Source organism: Equus asinus, chromosome 8 (genome assembly GCF_041296235.1).
Source record: "Equus asinus isolate D_3611 breed Donkey chromosome 8, EquAss-T2T_v2, whole genome shotgun sequence".
NCBI classification, from domain to species: Eukaryota; Metazoa; Chordata; class Mammalia; order Perissodactyla; family Equidae; genus Equus; species Equus asinus.
Window position 1 is genome coordinate 68,858,242 of NC_091797.1, and position 20,108 is coordinate 68,878,349.

Genomic DNA, 20,108 nt, shown 5'->3' on the forward strand with positions numbered 1-20,108 from the left:
CCCGGGACAGGCCCGAAGGCCGAGGCGGGTCCCGGAGGCGGCGGGTCCCGGAGGCTGCGGCTCCGCGGAGCCCGGCGAGTGCCCTCTGCCCCGCGGGAGCGGCCGCAGCGGGGCAGGGAGCAGGCGCCCGGACGAGCCCTCCGCTGTGGCCTGCGCCTGTCTGGAGGGCTGGGGCGGGGGCTGCGCCGCGGGCTGAGGCGCCGCCTTGCTGAGGCAACCGAAGTTTAGAGACTTGTATGCACCTTCTTTGGATCACGAGTTAGAGAAACTGCTGTTTTTTTTTTTTTTTAATGAAACAAAACACTTAGGAGGGGCTGGCCCCGCGGCCCAGTGGTTACAGTGCCGCTCGCTCCACTTCGGGGGCGGGGGCTCGCCGGTTCGGATCCCGGGCGCGGACCTGCGGCGCTCGGCTGCCGTACCCTGGCGGCGTCCCACGTGTAAAGCGAGGGAGATTGGCACAAGTGTTGGCTCAGGGCCAGTCTTCTTCAGCCAAAAGAAAAATGAGATAGAAAAATTTGGACACTGCCTGAATATTTGATATTAAGGAATTACTGCTAATTTTGTTGGTGTGATAATATTCTGGTTATGATTTTTGAAGAGTTCTTATTCACATGTAAATTTTGAAATATTTACAATATCATTCCTAGATATGTTTCAGAATAGTGATAGGTACAAGAGTGTTCATTACACTATTAACGTCAGAATAACAGTAATAGTTTTTCTGCTTTCAGCCATTCTTGCATTCCTGGTTAAACCTTGCTTGAATGTGATATTATTACTTTAATGTACTGCTGTATTCAATTTACTAGCTTTTTCCTTAGGGATTTTTCAGTGTTCTGAATTAAGATTGCACTTTAATCTTTTTCCTTTGTACTCTCCTTGCAGCACCATTCTTTGTGATATACTTAGAAGATTTTACAAGTGTCACAAATAATATGGGAGGCACAGCTTTTTTTCTATATCCTATTCTGCAAAATAGTTTTTCACTTGAATGTTTTGGCCTTAAAATCTTTAGGAGTAGATATTTGACTTCTGATTCAACTTTTTTAGTGGTAGTTGATTGATTTAGGTTTTGTAGCTTTTACTGAGTCAATTGTGGACACATTTTTCTAGAAAATTGTTAATCTTATCTGAATTTTCAAGTTTGTTGGCATAAAATTGTTCACACTATTCTGGTATAGTAATTTTTTGCTGACTTTTTAAATAACTGCTTTTTCGTGATGTTTTAAAATTGCTGTCATGATTGTAGCTATTTTTCCTTTTTTGGGTCTTTTATCTAGGCCACCATCTCTTGTTTCTTTATTAGTCTTACTATATATGCATCTACAGTAATCTTTTCAAAGAAGCAGGTTTGGATTGTTTTTGTGATCTGTATTTTGGTTTTGTCTTATCTCTTTGTATTTTGGTTTTCTGTTAGAGTAACTTTTGCTCTCTATTTTTAAATTTTCTTTTACTTTGTTGCTGTTTTTCTATTTCTTGATTTGATTGCTTAGTTCATTTGTTTTTCCTGTAGTTTATTCATGTCACCGAGCAAGGGCTCGCCTCCTGATGTGCACAGAAGCTGACACCAGTCTTTGAAAGAAGAAGGACTTTATTGCACAGTCCAGGCTCTCAAATCTGCTTCACCCGTCCAAGGTAAGGGGTGAGGCTGAAGGGAGCAGGGAGGGCAGGCTGGCATGCGGAAGCACTGGCAGGGTGAGGCTCGATTGGCAGATCAAAATTTTCTCTTCTGTGCACGCTCCTGGCTGGCTCGCTGGCCCTGAAAAATAGCCTTAACATCCTGTCGTTAAAATGGAGTCAGTTATGGGAGCTTACCAGGAAAAGCACAGTAAGCAAGGATGAAGTTGTTAATGCAGATTTAAGTCATTGCTTTCTCCATTGATAAAAGTTTCTGGAGATTTATAGTCATCCTTCTCTTCCTGGCACAGAGAGGAAGGCACTTACAAATGGCGATTTCTCTTATGTAGATGTAGGTTTCCCTTACGAAAGGGTAAGTTCTACTAGGTGTTCAGAGCTTTTCCTGTGTCTGTTGTTTTTTAATAATCATCAGTTGAAAATAGCCATGTCCCACAAATAATCCATAATCAATCTATAAATCAAAATTGGGGTGAGTTTATTATGAACCAGGTTTGAGGACTGTAGCCCAGGGCCTTCCTTCCCCAGGAAGGAGGGGCACCAAAGAAGTAAGGTGTACAGAGTGGTTGTGTACTATCTGGCAATAAAGAGCGTACATCATGTACAATAGGAATGTCCCTTTCACAGTAGTCATGAGACTGCTTTGCTGGCACAGCAGGTCAGAGGTCACAAGGTGAGCACAGCAGGTCAGTAATTAATCTTTAGTTTTTAGGAAGAGATGCTCGTCCTTAAGGAATGCCGATATGGGCTAAGGTACATCTTTATCTTTAAGGGCATCATTCTTGTCTTTGGGACATCCTGAATGTTTAAAGCAGATGTACAGTGTGTGCTCCACAGGTCATGTCAGCTGTTCTGAAAAAACATGGTCAGGCTGAATTAGTTTTAAACCAGATGGCTTCCTCATATACTCCAATGTATCCTATTGTTTTTCATTTATTTATCAGCTATAGGGGAGGAAGACAATTCTTCTATCCTCTAAGTCCTTCTTCCTGGTCTAAGAATTAAATCGACATGAGACAGAATAACAGTAGAAAATAAAACAAAGTTTAATAACATGTATACATGGGAGAGACCCGGGAAAACTGAGTAACTTGCCAGAGTGGCCAAAGCCATCACCTTAAACACCATCTTCAGCTAAAGACAAGAGGCTGTTGGTCGTTGTGGTTTAGGTCTTCAACGGGGAGGAAGACAGTTCACATGGAGAAAAGCAAATGTTTGCTGGGCCATGTATAGACAATGAGACCCGAAAGAGATCTTTTGATAAAATGGCCCTTGCTAGATGCCATCCTGTCTACTACAGTTAGCATTATCTGTGGTGATAACTCATTCAGAATAATCAAGCCAAAGAGACACATTTTGGGGAGGCAAATTCTGTTCCTGGTCCTATAGTTACACTTACTTTCCAAGAGATGGTATATACATTTTTGAAAGTCTAATATGTTAAAAGGCTCATAATAAAACAGGAGGCCCCCGTTTCTTCTCAGTGGCATCCACTTTCAAATTTTTAAGCAGTTCTAGCTTTGAATTGTCTTCAGTCTTTTAATTTAATTGTTTAATTTGAGACATTTTTCAATTTCTTATTGTGTTAAACAAGAATTTTGACTCTTACACTTTGCCTTCCTTCCTACATCCTTAAATCAAAATGTAATTATATTGCAAGTATTGTAATGTTTTCTCACAAATTTTGGTTAAATGCATGTTTAGTGTTTTTATTGTGATGACTATATAAATAGTGTTTACTGCTGAGCCATAAGAAGTTTCTTTCTTGTACAAATTTTACTTTTCTTGTTTTTAATGCCTTTTTTTATTCATTTGCTTTGTCTTCCTTAAACCTATGTAAGATGCCTTTCTTCCATTTTCTTCAAGGTCAAAGCTGTCATATAATCTTACCATTTCTCTCTTTTTTTTGAACACCTGTCTCCAGGAGCCTTCCATCTTCCTACAGTCTAGACGTTCTCTAGGTGCGCCACACACTGGTCTACTAAGTCTTCCTTTTATCCTCACCTCATCTCTGTGTTGGATCTCCTGTTTCCTGGAAACTTCTTTTTTGTTTTCTTGTGAGGAAGATGGTCCCTGAGCTAACATCTGGGCCAGTCTTCCTCTATTTTGTACGTGGGGTGCTGGCACAGCAGGGCTTGAGTGGTGTAAGTCTGCGCCTGGGATCCAAACCTGTGAACCCCAGGTCCCCAAAGCAGAGCATGTGAACTTAACCACTATGCCACTGAGCTGGCCTCTGGAAATTTGTTTTTGTTCCCTTTTTAGTGGATTATAATCTTATTACTTTCCTGAAAAAGGGTCTGTATGAGTTACATAGATTAAGGTTGTGTATGAGTAGAAATTATTTTGTCTTCATATTTGACTGGTATTTTGGCCTAGTATAGAAGTCCTGGATAGGAAATTATTTTCCCTCAGAAAGCTGGCAAAGCTAGATAGAAATTGGAGCAGTGTTACTGTTGATAAGTCCTATTCTGTGCCTGTTACTATTCTTTTGTATATAAACAATTTATCATCTCTTGGAACATTTAGGTTTATCAGTTTATCTTCGGTATTCAAAAATTTTATGGTGATATATTTAGTTCCAATCTTTTAAAGAAATTACCCATTTTGATAGATCAGTCCTTAGATACTCTGTTATTTTTAGGAATTTTTCCCGTATTTATTTGATTCTTGCTTCTTCCCGTTTTCTCTTTCTTTCTGGAACTCTGAATAATCTAGTGTGGGACCTTTGAAATTGATCATATAACTTTCTTACCTTTGAGCTCTCATTCCTTTATTTGGATGGAGGGGGTCTGCTTTCTGGAAGAGTTCCTCAACTGTAAGCCTTTTTACCTATTTTAGCTTTTTGTTATATTAATGTTAAATTTCATGAGGCCTCTTATAGTGTGATTTGACTTAAAAAAATCCTATAACATCCTACTTATGTTTTGCAAATGAAATACTTCTCTGATGATTTTTAAATTTTTATCATGAAATTTCATAACATAGAAAAGCGAAATAGTGTTCATCACTGTATTTTGAAGCAGATCTTGGACATGATGTATTACTTGTAAATGTTTCATAATTTGTCTCTGAATGATAAGGACTCCTTTAAAAATCATAACCAGGACATTATTATCACACCTACAAAATTAGCAATAATTTCTTAATATCAAATATCTAGGCAGTATTCAAAGTTTCCATTTCCTAAATGCTTATTTTTTTTTAACAATTTCTTTGACTCATGGTCCAAATAAGGTTCATGCAATTTTAATTCTCTTTTAATTTAAAGTGTGCCTTAGAGAAATTATATCTCAATGTTGTTTCAAGTGTGTTTGTCTTATTATGAGCATCTTTCAGGATGCTGTTGTTGGTTTGAAATACATCAGTGTCTTTTATATTGCTCTCACTCTTTAGCACACTATTAAATTCTACGTTGATATTGTTTTCCTTTAATACTTTAAAAATATTGTGTGGTCTTTTGATGTCTACTTTTGCAGCTGAGAAGTCTGTAGTCAGTATGATTGGTATTCCTTTGTAGGTAATTTGCTTTTTTTTTTCCCAGTAACTTTAAAATTTTACTCATTATCTGTGACATTCTACAGTTTATGTTCAGTGGATTTTAAAAATCTATTCAGGGCCGGCCCCGTGGCCTAGTGGTTAAGTTCAGCACACTCCAATTCATTGGCCCGGGCTCAGTTCCCGGGCATGGACCTATACCACTCATCAGCAGCCATGCTGTGGCAGCAGTCCACATACAAATAGAGGTAGATGGGCACAGATATTAATTCAGGGCGAATGTTCCTCAGCAAAAAAAAAAAATCAGCATGGTTTGTGGTATATACATTTGAAGATCAAGGACTTACAGCTTTCTTTCAGCTTGGGGTAAAAACAACTATTATCTCTAATATTGCTTTTTTTCTATTCCTTCTATCCTCCTCTGAAATTCCTATTAGATATTTATGTCTTTGATCCATCTGGGAAAGGGAATGTGTGAAGTAGGGTTTATGTTTTTCACAGACAGCTGTTTGTCCTGATACCGTTTAACGACTAGTTCATCCTTTTCCCACTGATTTTAAATGCTGCCTTTATCATGTGCTAAATGTCTAGCTACACATGAATCTGTTTCTGAAGTTAGTCTGTTTTGTTTTCTATTATTGCCCCACTATCATTCTAAGTTGCCAGAGATTTATAATGGGTTTTGAAATATAATAGGGCAAATCATTGTTTTAATAACTGCCTTGTTCATATGCCTTCATTTTTCTATAAAACTTTTAAAATCACATTGTCATGTTTCAAGAAATCTCTATTGGATGTGTAAATTAATGAAATTGCCAATGCAATTCTAATTCGAGAAAATTTGAAATCTTTATTATGTTGAGTCTTCCCATCCATGAGCATGGTGGATCTCTCCATTTATTCAGATATCTTTTCCTGTTGTCTGGTAAAGTCTTTTAGTTTTTGTAATTAGTTCTGTAACTAGAAAGAAAACCTATGGGGAATGAAGGAATGATGCTATAATACAGTTCGTAGCTTAACAACTCTAACCAGAAAGCAAACTCATTTCCTTCTTTTGAAGAGGAAGTCTAACTTTCTGATTTTGTTTTCCTTCTGAAAGAAGCGTAGGGATGTGAAAAAGTAGCTCCTCCACAAAACCTTAATTGCCATAGATTCATTCAGTTTATTCAGTAAATATTTGTCGAGTGTCTGCCATGTGCTGAGGAATGTTCTAGGTACTCAGAATACAGCAATGAGCAAATCAGACAGAAATCTGTTTCTATATGATTTATACTAAAGTGGCAGAATACAATCCGCCTGTCAAAGATCTTTGTCTAAATAAAAATCGTAGGGGCCAGCCCGGTGGCACAGTGGTTAAGTTTGAACGTTCCGCTTCAGTGGCCCGGGGTTCGCTGGTTCAGATCCCAGGTGCGGACATGGCAGCGCGTGGCAAGCCATGTGTGGTAGGCGTCCCACGTATAACGTAGAGGAGGATGGGCACGGATGTTAGCTCAGGGCCAGTCTTCCTCAGAAAAAAAGAGGAAGATTGGCAGATGTTAACTCAGGACTAATCTTCCTTGGAAATAAATAAATAAATAAAAATTGTATAATTTTGTCCATCAAAACTGAACTCTACTGAAGTATAATACTGAGGTAGAATGCTTGCATTTGAAGGTTATTTAATTTTCAAAAAGTGAGACTTGTAAAAATATTAGCATAATAAATTATGCTATGATTTGTTGTAATCTTTAAAGTATGCAGGTATTCACCTTTTGTATCTACACTGAGTTGTTTAGCTATTTATATTAAAGCCATTGTAAAAATTATTCAGCCATAAAAAAATTGACATTTGGGGCCGGCCCTGTGGCCTAGTGGTTACATTTGCACGCTCTGCTTTGGCGGCCCAGGGTTTCACTAGTTCAGATCTTGGGCGTGGACATGGCACCACTCATTAGGTCATGTTGAGGCGGCATCCCACATGCCACAACTAGAGGGACCCACAACTAAAAATACACAACTATGTACTGGGGGGGTTTGGGGAGAAAAAGCAAAAAAAAAAATTGACGTCTAATATTGTTAATATGGCTAAAGCCTCACTCCCAAAGCTTGGAACGTTGTTCATGCTTCTTTGTTGATTCCTGTCCAGGTTTAGATGGAATAAGTTATCATAAGGAAATATAGACTTTGGGGAGAGAGATTAAATTGGAGGTAATCAAATGAACATTTGTTTCAAAGTCTCATATCTACTTTTAATAACTCCAATAAAATTCCTCAGTAGGGTAGCAGCCAAATTATCAGCCCTAGTAATCATATGTGATGTTATTCAGGTAAACATGAAGTTACATATAGGACAAATAAATTTTCTTAAAACGTTTGTGTTTAGCAGGAAAATTACTTTTCCATTCCAAAAAATTAACTTTAAAAGTTGAAAAATATTCATGAAATTTAATTAAACAACCATGCCTTTTTTGACTGGTTCTCATTAGCTTTTAATTTTTATTTTTTTAATAACGCATGCTCTTTCCACCGAGGGCTGAGAAGCAGTCTGCAGGAGAAGCCAATATAAATAACCAAGTTGACAGTCTAGAAGGGGGCCAAGGGTGACTATATTGCATGTTAGTACAAATCCCAGTAAAGAGTTTATACTGATCAGATGTTTCTGGGAGGTAAGTGAGAGGGCCTACAATTTTTTTTACCTTGCATCCAGTGGGGCCCTGTTTCCACCTTTCTTCTTTTACCTGAACCTGCCTCTTTGGCTGCAGGGAGGACACCCAGTGAAATGCATCCCAGCCCTGATTGGATCAGAGAAGCAAGAAAAGAAACATCCTGATCTCTCTACCCTATTGTGTGGGCAGCTGTTACTTTCAGACTCTCAAGATGATGGCCACTGACCTATCCCCCATATGGTCTCTGCCTGCACCGGACTCTGCCTGTTTCTGTGTGAGAAAATCTGAGGAGGAAAGGATGGGGGCTGGATTTCCGGCAACGTGGTTACAGGGACCAGTGACCTTTAAAGATGTGGCTGTGGAGTTCACCCAGGAGGAGTGGCTGATGCTCGACTCTGCTCAGAGAAGTATGTACAGAGATGTGATGTTGGAAAACTATATAAATCTCATTTCAGTGGAATATCAATTATGCAAGCCTACTGTGATCTCCCTGTTGGGTCAAGAAGAGATAAGAATTATAAAAAGGAGAATTCCCCAAGGCACCTATTCAGACTGGGAGATTCAACTTAAAGCCAAAGAATCAACTCCTAAGCAGAATATTTTGGGGGACAAATTGTCCAATGGATTGAAAATGATAAGATTCACAGTGGATGATTGGTCCTCTACATTCAGAGAAGACTGGCAATGCTGTAAGATCAGAAAACAGCACAAGATTCCAGAGGGACGTTTGAGGCAAGTGACATTTAGCCAAAAGAAAACAGCATCTCAGGAGAGACTCTGTGACTGTCATGAATTAGAGGAAAACTCTAAACTTAGATCAAAACTTGTTTTTTCAAAGAGAGTTTCCACCAGTAAACATTGCCATAAATGTTACTTAGATATTGAGTGTTTAAAACATAATTTGATGCTAAACAATTATAAGAAAAACTCTGTAAGTGAGAAGCTCTGTGAAAGTTATGAATATGATGGTGCCCTGTGGCATCTTGAAAGAACTCGAACAGCACAAAAAGAGTCCACGTGCTCCAAACATGGTATACACTTCAAACATAATTTGCCTCCTCTATGTAACAATTTTCATGTGGTGGAGGATTCCTACAAATGTAATAAAAACAAAACCTTTTGTCATCGTTCATCCTGTAAGCAACAGGAGCAGACTTCTACTAGAGAGAAACATGAATGTAATCAGTGTGGAAAAGCCTTCAAAAGGATTTCTAATCTTATTTTGCACAAGAGAAATCACAAGAGTGAGAAACAATATGAATGTAAAGAATGTGGGAAAGTCTTCCATGATTCCTCAACCCTAAGGAGACATGCAAGAACTCACACTGGTGAGAAACCCTATGAATGTAACCAATGTGGAAAAGCTTTTAGTCAAAAAACGTCTCTTAAGGCTCATGTGAGAACTCACACTGGAGAGAAACCTTATGAATGTAATCATTGTGGGAAATCCTTTGGCACAAGTTCTTACCTTATAGTGCACAAGAGAATACACACTGGGGAGAAACTCCATGAGTGCAGTGACTGTGGAAAAGCCTTCTACACAAGCTCTCATCTTAAGGTCCACAGGAAAATACACACTGGGGAGAATCTTTATAAATGCAGTGACTATGGGAAAGGTTTTAGTGGTCGCTCATCCCTTAGAATGCATGTGCGAACTCTTTCTGCAGAGAAACATTATGAGTGCAATCAGTGTGGAAAAGCCTTTAAAAGGATTTCTTATCTTACTTTGCACAAGAGAAGTCACAAGGGTGAGAAACAATATGAATGCAAAGAATGTGGGAAGGTCGTCCATGATTCCTCAACCCTAAGGAGACATGTAAGAACTCACACTGGTGAGAAACCCTATGAATGTAACCAATGTGGAAAAGCTTTTAGTCAAAAAACGTCTCTTAAGGCTCATGTGAGAACTCACACTGGAGAGAAACCTTATGAGTGTAATCACTGTGGGAAATCCTTTGGCACAAGTTCTTACCTTATAGTGCACAAGAGAATACACACTGGGAAGAAACTCCATGAGTGCGGTGACTGTGGAAAAGCCTTCAACACAAGCTCTCAACTTAAAGCTCACAAGAAAATACACATCAGAGAGTCCCTATGAAGGCAGTGACTCTGGGAAAGTTTTTAGTGGTTGCTCATCCCTCATATGGGAGAGAAATCCTATGAATGTAACCGATGCAGAAAAACCTTCGTCAGAATTCCTCACTTACTACACACAAGAGAATTCTGACTGAGAGACAAACCCTGTAAGAGTTGGGAAAGTAGAATTGCTTTTTGCATTGTCTTAAGGTGGGCTCCAAGCTTATCGTATTAGTCTTTGTTCTTTAAAATAAGCATTAAAGCTATAAATAGTCTTCTAAATAGTCTCTTATAGCTACATAACACAGTCAGCTCTGTTAATTTATCTTGTTTAATTCTAAATGTTGTCTAATTATTGATGTTTTTCATCCATCGCTATTTAGAATTGTCAGTTTTTAATGTGTGGGGTAAGATTTTCAGTTACCTTCTTATTATTGATTTCTAAGTTAATTGCATTATGTCCAGAGTATCTGGACTATACAGTAGTACTTTATTGGTATTGTCTTGAGAGTTACTTTCAGGCCTGGTGTGGCAGATATTGCTAGTAGCCAATCGAACAACCAGCTCATGCTTCCCTACTGACAACCGTCTTTTAGCTCACAGCACCAATGTGTCTAGTTATGTAACTCTTGTCAGCCTCCTTGCAGCCCAGTGTAGTCATACATCTCATTCTCCAGTAATCAAAAGTAGATCACTGGGAAGTGACTCAGCTGGTTTTTTCTCTGTCTGTTTTGCACTTTGCCTTTCTGCCTTCCCTATTCTCTCTCTGAATTTTCCATTTCTAAAACTGAAGGACCCATTTTGTGACCAGGAGAATGATAACCGTGGCCTTAGCATGTTATAGAAAAAATAGATCCTGGTTCCCCAGAGACATCTTTAAATGGCTGTACCAGCACTGTACTGCTTACATCTGGATATCTTTTTATGTGAGAAAAATAAGCTTATTGACCTCTTTAAAAGCAGTGTATGAATACAGTCAATCTAGTAACCTTGTCTAAGAAAAAGGAGAAGACCACAGAGGTATGTAGAGTTAAATGTTTTATGTTGGATGTACAAATTTGGATAGGAACATAGAATAGGGAGGAATGTTGACAGAACTTTTTTGCTTAGGTTGGAGATGATGGAGCTGAGGTCACTGAAAACAGGTGATCAGAGAAGCAAGAAGGAAATCCCAACATTTCAGTATTAGAAACCGAGAGAGTTTTCAGATAGAGGGGAAGTTACCAATTTTAAATGCTGAATGAAGCCCTTGAGATTTTGCTACTTGCTCTTACAGATGCTGACCAGGTTAGTTTTGTTAAAAAGCAAAATATGGAAGGAGGAGCCTATGATGGAAGAAGAAGGTAGTAGTTGCAGTTTTAGCAATGTTAACTTTATACAGAATTCTGAGACATCCAGACGAACAGGCCGATAATGCAGTTCTGGACCTGAGGAGGTGTCTGGGATAAAGATACATATTTCAGCAACACCAGTAAGATAGGCTTTGTGGAGGTGACTGAGATTTCATAGGGAAAATGGATGGTGTGAAAAGAGAATGTCTACCACTGACCATGAAGACCACCTATATTTAACAGTAGGATAAAACAAGGAACCTTAGTGGATAAGAGGAAAACCAGAAAGACTGGAGTTTTACCAAACCGAGACAAACGTGTTTTGAGAAGGAAGGTAAAGTCAGTTGTTTTAAATGCTGTGTGAGGTCAAATTAGATGAAGTCTTGGAAAGTGAACACATCATTTAGCAATGTGAAGATTATTGTTGACCCTAGTTGGTGATAATGACATGTTGAGGATGGGTGGTAGGTTGGTATGAGTTTAGGAATCAGTAAACCACAAAGAAGTAAAGACTGAATATAGATAAGTCTGAATAGTAGGAGAAAGATAGCGTAGTAGCTGGAGAGTGATTTGGTCAAGGGAAAATATATTTAAAACGATGAGGAACTAGAACATGTTTAAATTCTAATGTGATGTATGCGGTATGGAGAGGCTAAATATGCAGGCCTAGAAGAGGTACAGGCGATACCATAATGTTCTTGAGGAGGGGGTAGAGGTACCTGGAACACAGATAGAAGGGTTGATGTTTGCTATAAGAAGGGCTGCTTCCACCATTCAGAAGAAAAGGAGGAATGGATGGGTTAGTTTTAATTACCTGTTTCCTTATATGTAAGTTAATCGAGCTGTCCCCAGAGCATCTGATCCATACAGTGCTGTTTGTTTGGTTTCTTAAGAGCTGCTTTCTGGCCGAGTGATCAGACACTGCTGGTTGCTAACCTGATACACATTTCCTCCTCCTCCTTAACTAATAGAACCCCAGTTTTGCTTAGAGTAGCAGCATGTCCACTTAGACAACTCCTCCCCCAAGCCTCCCTGGCCAAGAGTAGCCCTTCCCCCTGTTGCTAGCTAGTAAAATATAGACATGAGATTGGAAGTTTTGTGGTAAGATTGTCTGCTGAGAGTAAAATGGATGAACGACCTCTCAGAGGTTTTAGTGAAGAAGATGCTCATGCATGTGAAAGTCCTGTCTGGTTAGCAGTGGGCCTCTAGTGGGGAGGAAGCAAAGCAAACAGCACAGTGTAGGAAGGAGGGTCCAGTGGAATAGAGACCGCAACAAGGAAGAAAGACGGAGAGTGGGATGCCAGCTGGGATAAGGAGCCTCAAAGCAGGGGTTTTATGAGAGGCTGCGGTTGTTAGAAGCAATACTGGAGAGCATGGGGGCCACAGTGTGAGTGGAAATAAACAGCCCTTCTTTGATGATTGTTGTCAAGTAGGTTTTTTCCAGGGCATAGCCAAGTTTAAGTTAATGCGAGGCAATGAAGGGAAAGTTTAGGGAAGTTGTCGAGGACATCAAAGAGCTTGTCACTCAGGGGAATCTCAGAGTGCACCATGGTAACGGTTTACAGAAGGGCAGGAATTTGGGGTGTCTGGATGGGGCATGAGGAATACAGAAGATTGTCATGATGACAGTACTGAGAGAGAAACTAAGATCAGAGCTGGGGGTTGGCTGAGACTTTCGCCTGTGACCAGTCAAAACAATTTGGAGGGAGGATGGATGAAATCCCAGCAGGTTCTAAGAAGACGATGGACACTTGGGTCTAATACGATTCATGTATGGCTTGGAAAGGAGAGCCTGCAGTCATGCTGTGGATGCAAGTATTCCTTTGGTCTGTTAGGATTAGCAGCCCTCAAGGGTATAGCAGTAGCAGGCACCAGCTGGAAAGTGATCCCAAGTGCACGTGGTCCTTGCATGAGGGGATCATCTTAAGTGGTACTCAGAAAGGGGGGTTGTGCTCTGCTTGGTTGGGGATTGGAATTTATGTACTAATTTTGGCACACCAGCAGCTGTGGACTCTCAGTCTCACCCAGAGGACTGCACCTGGATTTTACTGCAATGGCCTCATGACTCGTTTCCCTGACTCAAATCTTACTTTGTTCCAATGTTTTGTATGCAGCTACCACAGTACCCTCCTATTATTTTTTATTCGTCTTGTTGGTAGCTTTTAATTATAAAACTAACGCATGCGAGAAAAAAACTGTAAACCTCTGTCCTACACAAGAGAAGGGAAAGCCTTTCCTCATTCCCAGATTCTGCTGCCGTAGAAATTTAACACTGGACAAGTGAACCTTCTGTCAGACTTTGTTCTGTGTACATACAAATATACTGTTTTCTTTTCATAAAAGTTGTCATACCTTTCATTCCATATCTTTTTTTAAACATATCTTTCTATGTCAGCATATGTAGTTCTATTTCATTCTTAATAGCTGCTTAGTGTTTGATCATATGGATGTACCATAACCTGTTTCATCCATTTTCCTCTCCAGGTGTTTTGTAACAAGCAGCAATAACGCAGTGAACGATACTGTTTATATAGCTTGCTTTCCTTTCCTCTGTTCTCCACAGTGCTCCCAGGGTGATCCATTGAGAGTACTAAGCTGATTATATTACATTTGACTTTTAAATTCTCCATTGCCTTTTTCCTCCTTTAAGATAAAATCTTTTTACAAGACCTTTCATGTTCAAACTCTTAACTGTCTTTCAGGCCACACCTCTTGCTGCTACTCTTCACTCTCTGGACCTTAACCTGGCGTATGCATCCTTTAGGTATTGTATCCCATATCTGCTTTAACAACGCTTTTCACACTTTCACAGTATTGCCTGTTTAATTATGTATCTTCTAAACTGTAAGGTGGGAACTTTAAGTTGTTGAGTGTTTTACTCCTAGTACTTGACCCATAGTAGGTATTCATTTAAATGTTTAAGGTTTTTCAATAAATTTTGTGCCTTTTCTTTTTTGCTTGGCATTTCATTGTAGGCTTAACTTAAAATAAGGGCTGGGTTTTAAATGATTGTATAAGGCAAAAATTGCATGGAGTCAGTATTTTTTTGTAAGCACTAGAGTCACGCTCAGTATTGCAGGTGTTCTACCAGGACAGGCATGCAGAGACTAACACTGTTGAGAGAACTGCAGCTTAAGGTTTGTTCACATTCCCTCCCTCTCTCATTCCCTCTCCCACTCCCCAGCACAAGCCCGTTAGTTTCTTTTGTGTGGTCAGTGTTCATTTGTTGCTACATTGTATATTATATTAAAAGGAGTGGAATGACCCAGTGTTGGTGAGGGTGCAGTGTTCTTTTAGGCTTCTGATGGAAGCGTAAATTAATACAGCCTGTCTGGGGGACATGTAAGCAATGTGTGTCCGAAGTGAGACTATTCATAACCTTTAACCTAACAATTTTTTCTGAGCTTTTATAAAAGAACTGCATTCAAGCATGTATGAGTAACATAGTCTTCTCAGTTTTATGCTGTAATGAAAAACTGGAAAATTCCTAAATTCATAATAATAGCTAATTGGTTTTAAAAATTATGTATGTCCATAAAATAGAATATAATGCAGTCATTAAAATGTAATTATATATTTATTGATGTGGATGTATGTAATATAGTGTGATTTTTAAATACAATTACACAATATCAGAGTGTGAACATGTTTTTATTAAAAAATATATTGTAAATATATATATATATGTGTGCACTGAAAATATCCTGGAAGCATATAAACCAAAATGTCACCAGTGGTTATTTCTGAGTCATAATTTTCTTCTTTTACTTGTGTGTTAAGTTTTCTAGTTTACATAGGAAACAAACCTAAGTTGTCTATTTTTTTAAGTAAGCATTTCCATATGAACTTCTTAATAAATAATTTCCAAAACAATGATTTTAATATCTTCAAAGTTGTAAATAGATTTGCTTAGCCTTGTTCTTGGATATATAGATTCTACCCATTTTTTTAAATGTCATAATTTTTTTAACATTTTTAAAACCACCTTTTCTGTCTCCAACTTTTTAAAGGCAACTTTTTGAGTGTTGCTATAGGGCATGGGCTCTTTTTAAACTTGATGTATAAATTACCTCTAGGCAACTTTCAAAATCTGAGGGAAACAAATAAGGTGCTATAAGTATAGGGGGACCTATGTTAGACAAGGCCATCAGGAAAGGCCTGCATGAGGGCACATTTAAGCTGAAATCTGAGGGAAATTAAGGAGTCATCCATGGGGCATGGGGGAGTGGAGGAACAGAAGAGCTTTCTAAGTAGGACAGCAAGAGTGAAAGTCCTCATTTAGACCTTGGTGTATTTGTGGGGAAAAAAAATTATAGGCAGTAGCAGGAACACTGTTAGGCAAGGGGGTAAGGAAAAGAGTATGTGAAACCAGGTGGGAAAGTAGGCCAGATCACAAAAGACCACCTATGGCAGGAGTTTATATTTTTATTTGAAGAGCTATGAGAAACTCTTTCGGGATCTTTGATAAGAGATTGAAATTATTTGTTTTAAAAAGATCACACTGGCTGTTGTATGAAGTCTTGGGAGACTAGGAGGCTACTTTAGTAGTTCATATATGAAATTTGAATGACTGAAAATGGTGTCATTTCCTTAGCATACAGAGTTCTTTTAAGACAATAAAATAAGACATTTGTTTAACATAAACAGGAAATTCAGACTATTATATTTCATGACTTAAACTCACCTGTAATTTAAGAAATGCATATCAGATAAAATACTTTTCATGTATTGGCAAAACTTCACCTTGAGTCTGACATTTCTAAAATATTTTCTGATCACTTTGCATTTTTCTACATAATATGTTGTCCTCCATGATATTGAGGGTATTGGTGATGCAGAATTTTGTCTTTTTTTTTTTTTAAGATTTTATGTTTTTCCTTTTTCTCCCCAAAGCCCCCCAGTACATAGTTGTATATTCTTCGTTGTGGGTCCTTCTAGTTGTGGCATGGGGGACGCTGCCTCAGCGTGGTTTGATGAGCAGTGCCATGTCCTCACCCAGGCTTCAAACCAACGAAACACTGGGCCACCTGCAGCGGAGCGCACAAACTTAACCACTCTGCCATGGGGCCAGCCCCGCAGAATTTCTTAAAAGAATTCTTTTCTTAAAATTCATTTCTTAAAGGAATTTTTTAGACACCAGATGAATAATTTGTTTACCTTTTCTTTACTACCTTTTTCTCTCCTACTCTTTAAAGACTGAAAGTGTTGCTGAAGATTTGGACTCTTTCTTCCAAGTCACATCTGCAAGTTTTGCTGCCTCTCTGCTCTGAGATTCCTTCCATCTCTTCAGAGGGATTTCACACGTTTCCTGTCCTTAGTTCATTGTTTCATATATGATAGGAAATTCTTTGATGGCATTTCTCAGTAACATTACCTGACCCAGCTATTTGTGGTGTCTTATTTTAAATCCTCTAAAGCATTTGGGTTTTGTTTTCCAAAAAGTATGGAATTTTGGTGATTGTTGCAACAACTATTTACTTTACTAATATTGAATGTACCTGTTGCTCTACATTCATGGTAACTTCTTGTTTTAATGCTGAAGCTTAGTGTAATAATCTTTTGAGAGACTTCTAAAAACTTTTTTTTATCAAAGCATGACAATACATAGAGAAATGTGTACCGCTTAGTGGGTTCCCCCAAATAGAATACACTTCTTTAGCCAGCTTGTAGAGCAAGAGAGAGCCAAATTAGTGCTTTCACCACTTCCCCAGTGTTGCTGGGATCTTACACTTGTTCTACTCTTTTTATCCTGTCAGGTTATCTGTTACAGTCAAGCTTTTATATGTTTTTATTTATTTATTTTTTTGAGGAAAGATTAGCCCTGAGCTAACATCTGCTGCCAGTCCTCTTTTTGCTGAGAAAAACTGGCCCTGAACTAACATCTGTGCCCAGCTTCCTCTATTTTGTATGTGGGATGCCACTACAGCATGGCTTGATGAACAGTGTGTAGGTTTGTGCCCAGGATCTGAACTGGTGAAACCTGGCCACCAAAGCCCAAGTGCGTGAACTTAACTGCTACACCACCAGGCTGGCCCGTCATACCTTTTAAAACTTCATGTATATTTTAAACTCCACCAGGTACCATTACTGTGTTAATATTCATTTATGTCAAGGCTTGCAAACTTCCTCTGTAAAGGCTCAGATAGGAATATTTTAGGCTTTGCAGGCCATATATAGTTACATATTCTTCGTTTTTCGAACAATTATTTAAAAATGTGAAAACCATTCTTAGCTCAGAGGCCCTGATCTGGCCAATAGGCCATGGTTTCCCAATACTTATATTTACCAACATATTTACCTCCAGCGTTCTTCATTACTCCTGCACTGCAAAGTGTCCATCTTGGATCATTTCATACTGCCTAAAGAACTCATCTTAATATTTTTTCTGGCATAGGCATGCTACCACAAATTCTCTCCATTTTTATCTGAAACATCTTTATTTCCAGAGGATTTTTAGCTTGGTATAGAAATCTAGATTGGTGGAGGTGTTTTTTTCCTTTCAGCACTTTAAAGGTGCCATTTCATCATCTTCTGACTTCCATCATTTCATATGAGAAGGAAGCTCTCAGTCTCAGTGTTGCTCCTGTGAGGTCGTGTGTTTCCCCCTTTGGCTTCTAGTAACCAGGTTTTCTCTTTTATTGTGGTGTGCAGAGTTGTGATCTTTCTATTGAGCCTGCTTGGAATTTGCTGAGCTTGGATCTGTAGGTTGATATCTTTCATCATTTTGTAAGGTTCTTGATTAACTCTTCAAACTGAAATTGAAAACACATCTGAAATTAAGCGTTTAATAGATGGACTTAACAGCAAACTGAACACAGCGTAACAAAAGATCAGTGAACTGGAAGGCAAGTGAATAAAAAAATACTGAAACAGAGAGTGGGGGTGAGGGGAATGAGAGAGGATGAAAGCGTAAGAGACATAGACATTTAGGACATACTCAAACGTTCTAACATGTGTAATTAGAGTCTGAGCGAAGAGGATGACATATGAGAAATATTTGAGGAGTTAAGTGCTTATTTTTTATAGATTCTACTTACCAGTGGAAATTCTTCAGTATTTTTGCCTTTTTCTTCCATCCTTTTCTGTATTTTCTTTAGTATATTAACCATACTTATATTTAAAACCTTGTCTTTCTCTCTCTTAGTTATTGATTGTATAATCCTGTTCTTCACACGCTTAGTAATTTTTATTGTATGCTAGACATGTTTAAAAGAACCCTAGGGGCCCCAGGTGACGTTACCTTCTACCAGAGAGTTTCTCTTTTCCTGTCTTACGGTTTGAGGCGCTCATCATGCCTGTACAACCACAGATTGAGCTGGGTCAGAGCTAGTTTGAATTTTTAGTAAGACTCAGTTTACCTCTATTTAGCCTTTGTACTTTGGATATGCCTCTCATAAACTTTAAATCTGAGGGCTTAGTAGGTCCTAGCCTCCTTAACCTCCTGCCCCATGCAGCTTCAAAATTTGACAAATGGCTTGAGAAAGAGACTGGCCATGTATTTAAGTAGTTACCCTTCACTGGTGGGTTTTTCATTCCCAAGTACCACAGACACTGCAGACACTTGACTCTGCCTTTTAGAACCTGTAAGTCTAGCTCCCTACCTCCTGCACAGCCCTAAAGCCCAGCAAGCATCCCACGGGGGAGAACCAGCTGTGCAATTGAAGCTTCTCAAGTTTCTAATCTGCCAGCTCAACCTCAAGTGACCACTATAACTTTTGTGATTCTCCTTCCCCCAGCAAAGGCCCTTTGCCTGGGCCAAGCCCAATCTTCAGCCCACGTCCAAAATCAGTAAATGTTTACAAGGGGAAAAAAATTGCCTGTGATTCTCAGATCCCCACAGAAGGGTTGTCCTCTCTTTGGAATTTTGATTCATCTAGTCCTTATTGCTTCCACAGCTCTAGGATGCCTTTAAAAATATGATTTTTATAATTAATCTTCTTTATCTGGTTGTTGCTACCATACTGCATCCTATCTAGAAGCAGCCTTTTGAAGATGTAAATAGCAGTTAAACTCTATTGCATAGTAACAACATTGCATTCAGTTGAAGGGATAACAGTTAAAAGAGATATAACCATATCTGACATGCACAACTGCAAGACAGTGCATCTAGGAGTGGCCAGAGGTTGATAGTCCCTCAGCTGTACACTTGATTGTAAGCAAGAGAATTATTCAGAAGGTAAGCTCAAATTAATTCAGAAAAGGTTTCACACAGACAGTATTATATAGGGAGTCATATTCCAGAAAAGATTGCACATGTTATGTGAAGAGTGCTCTTCCATAAAGGATAGACATGTTCATTGGGAGTATGATGCTTTTATAATGTATGGATAATTGAATAATCATGACAACAGAGTAATAAAAATATTTTAACTGTCACAGAGGTATAAATAATGGTTGCATTCCTGAGTGCTTCCCATAAATTTCACACATCTTAAATACAAACCTAAGAAAATTGTATCTGAAATACAAATTCTTACACTACATAGATCAAAATATTCAAACTGGCTGTTTACCCCTTCACATAATTGAGATGGTTACATGTATATCACCATTGTTTCTCTGTCTCAACAGTACCAATTAAGACTGCAATAATGTTTTGCTATACAAGTAATTTAAAGTGTGGTATTATATACTTTTCTCCTGTTTGCTTTTAGATCTTAATATGTCTGGCTATTGTAACCGAATTTCCTCTTGAAAAACAGGCAACATTTTTTTAGTCAGCTACCTCTAGAAAGCACCACAGCTTACAAAAAATGATTATTATGTTAAATATGGAAAGATGTAACAGATTTATGTGCTAAAATTGAGTGGAAGAAAGCAACCATGAACCTTGCCAGCACCTTCTTGCTGTAACAAAGCATACTGAATAAACAAAAATATCCAAACTATTCATGAGTGTTTTGACATCTCCTTTACTATATACTCT

At 38.6% G+C, this 20,108-nt stretch overlaps 1 protein-coding gene across 6 annotated transcripts in view; it reads left to right on the top strand.

Moving 5' to 3' along the window:
• The window catches only part of ZNF891 (zinc finger protein 891), a 53,595-nt gene that overhangs the window by 611 nt on the left and 32,876 nt on the right, over nucleotides 1-20,108 (top strand). For 2 of the 6 annotated variants that reach the window (XM_044776159.2, XM_044776158.1), the window contains exon 2: nucleotides 1,514-1,635. In XM_044776159.2, the coding sequence (XP_044632094.1) occupies nucleotides 1,514-1,549 (36 nt within the window). In that variant the 3' untranslated portion in view covers nucleotides 1,550-1,635. Of the gene's footprint in view, nucleotides 1-1,513; nucleotides 1,636-7,871; nucleotides 10,062-13,884; nucleotides 13,947-16,377; nucleotides 20,071-20,108 lie in introns of those variants that run through there. The other 4 variants (XM_070515778.1, XM_070515780.1, XM_070515781.1 and 1 more) reach the window with 4 other exon arrangements.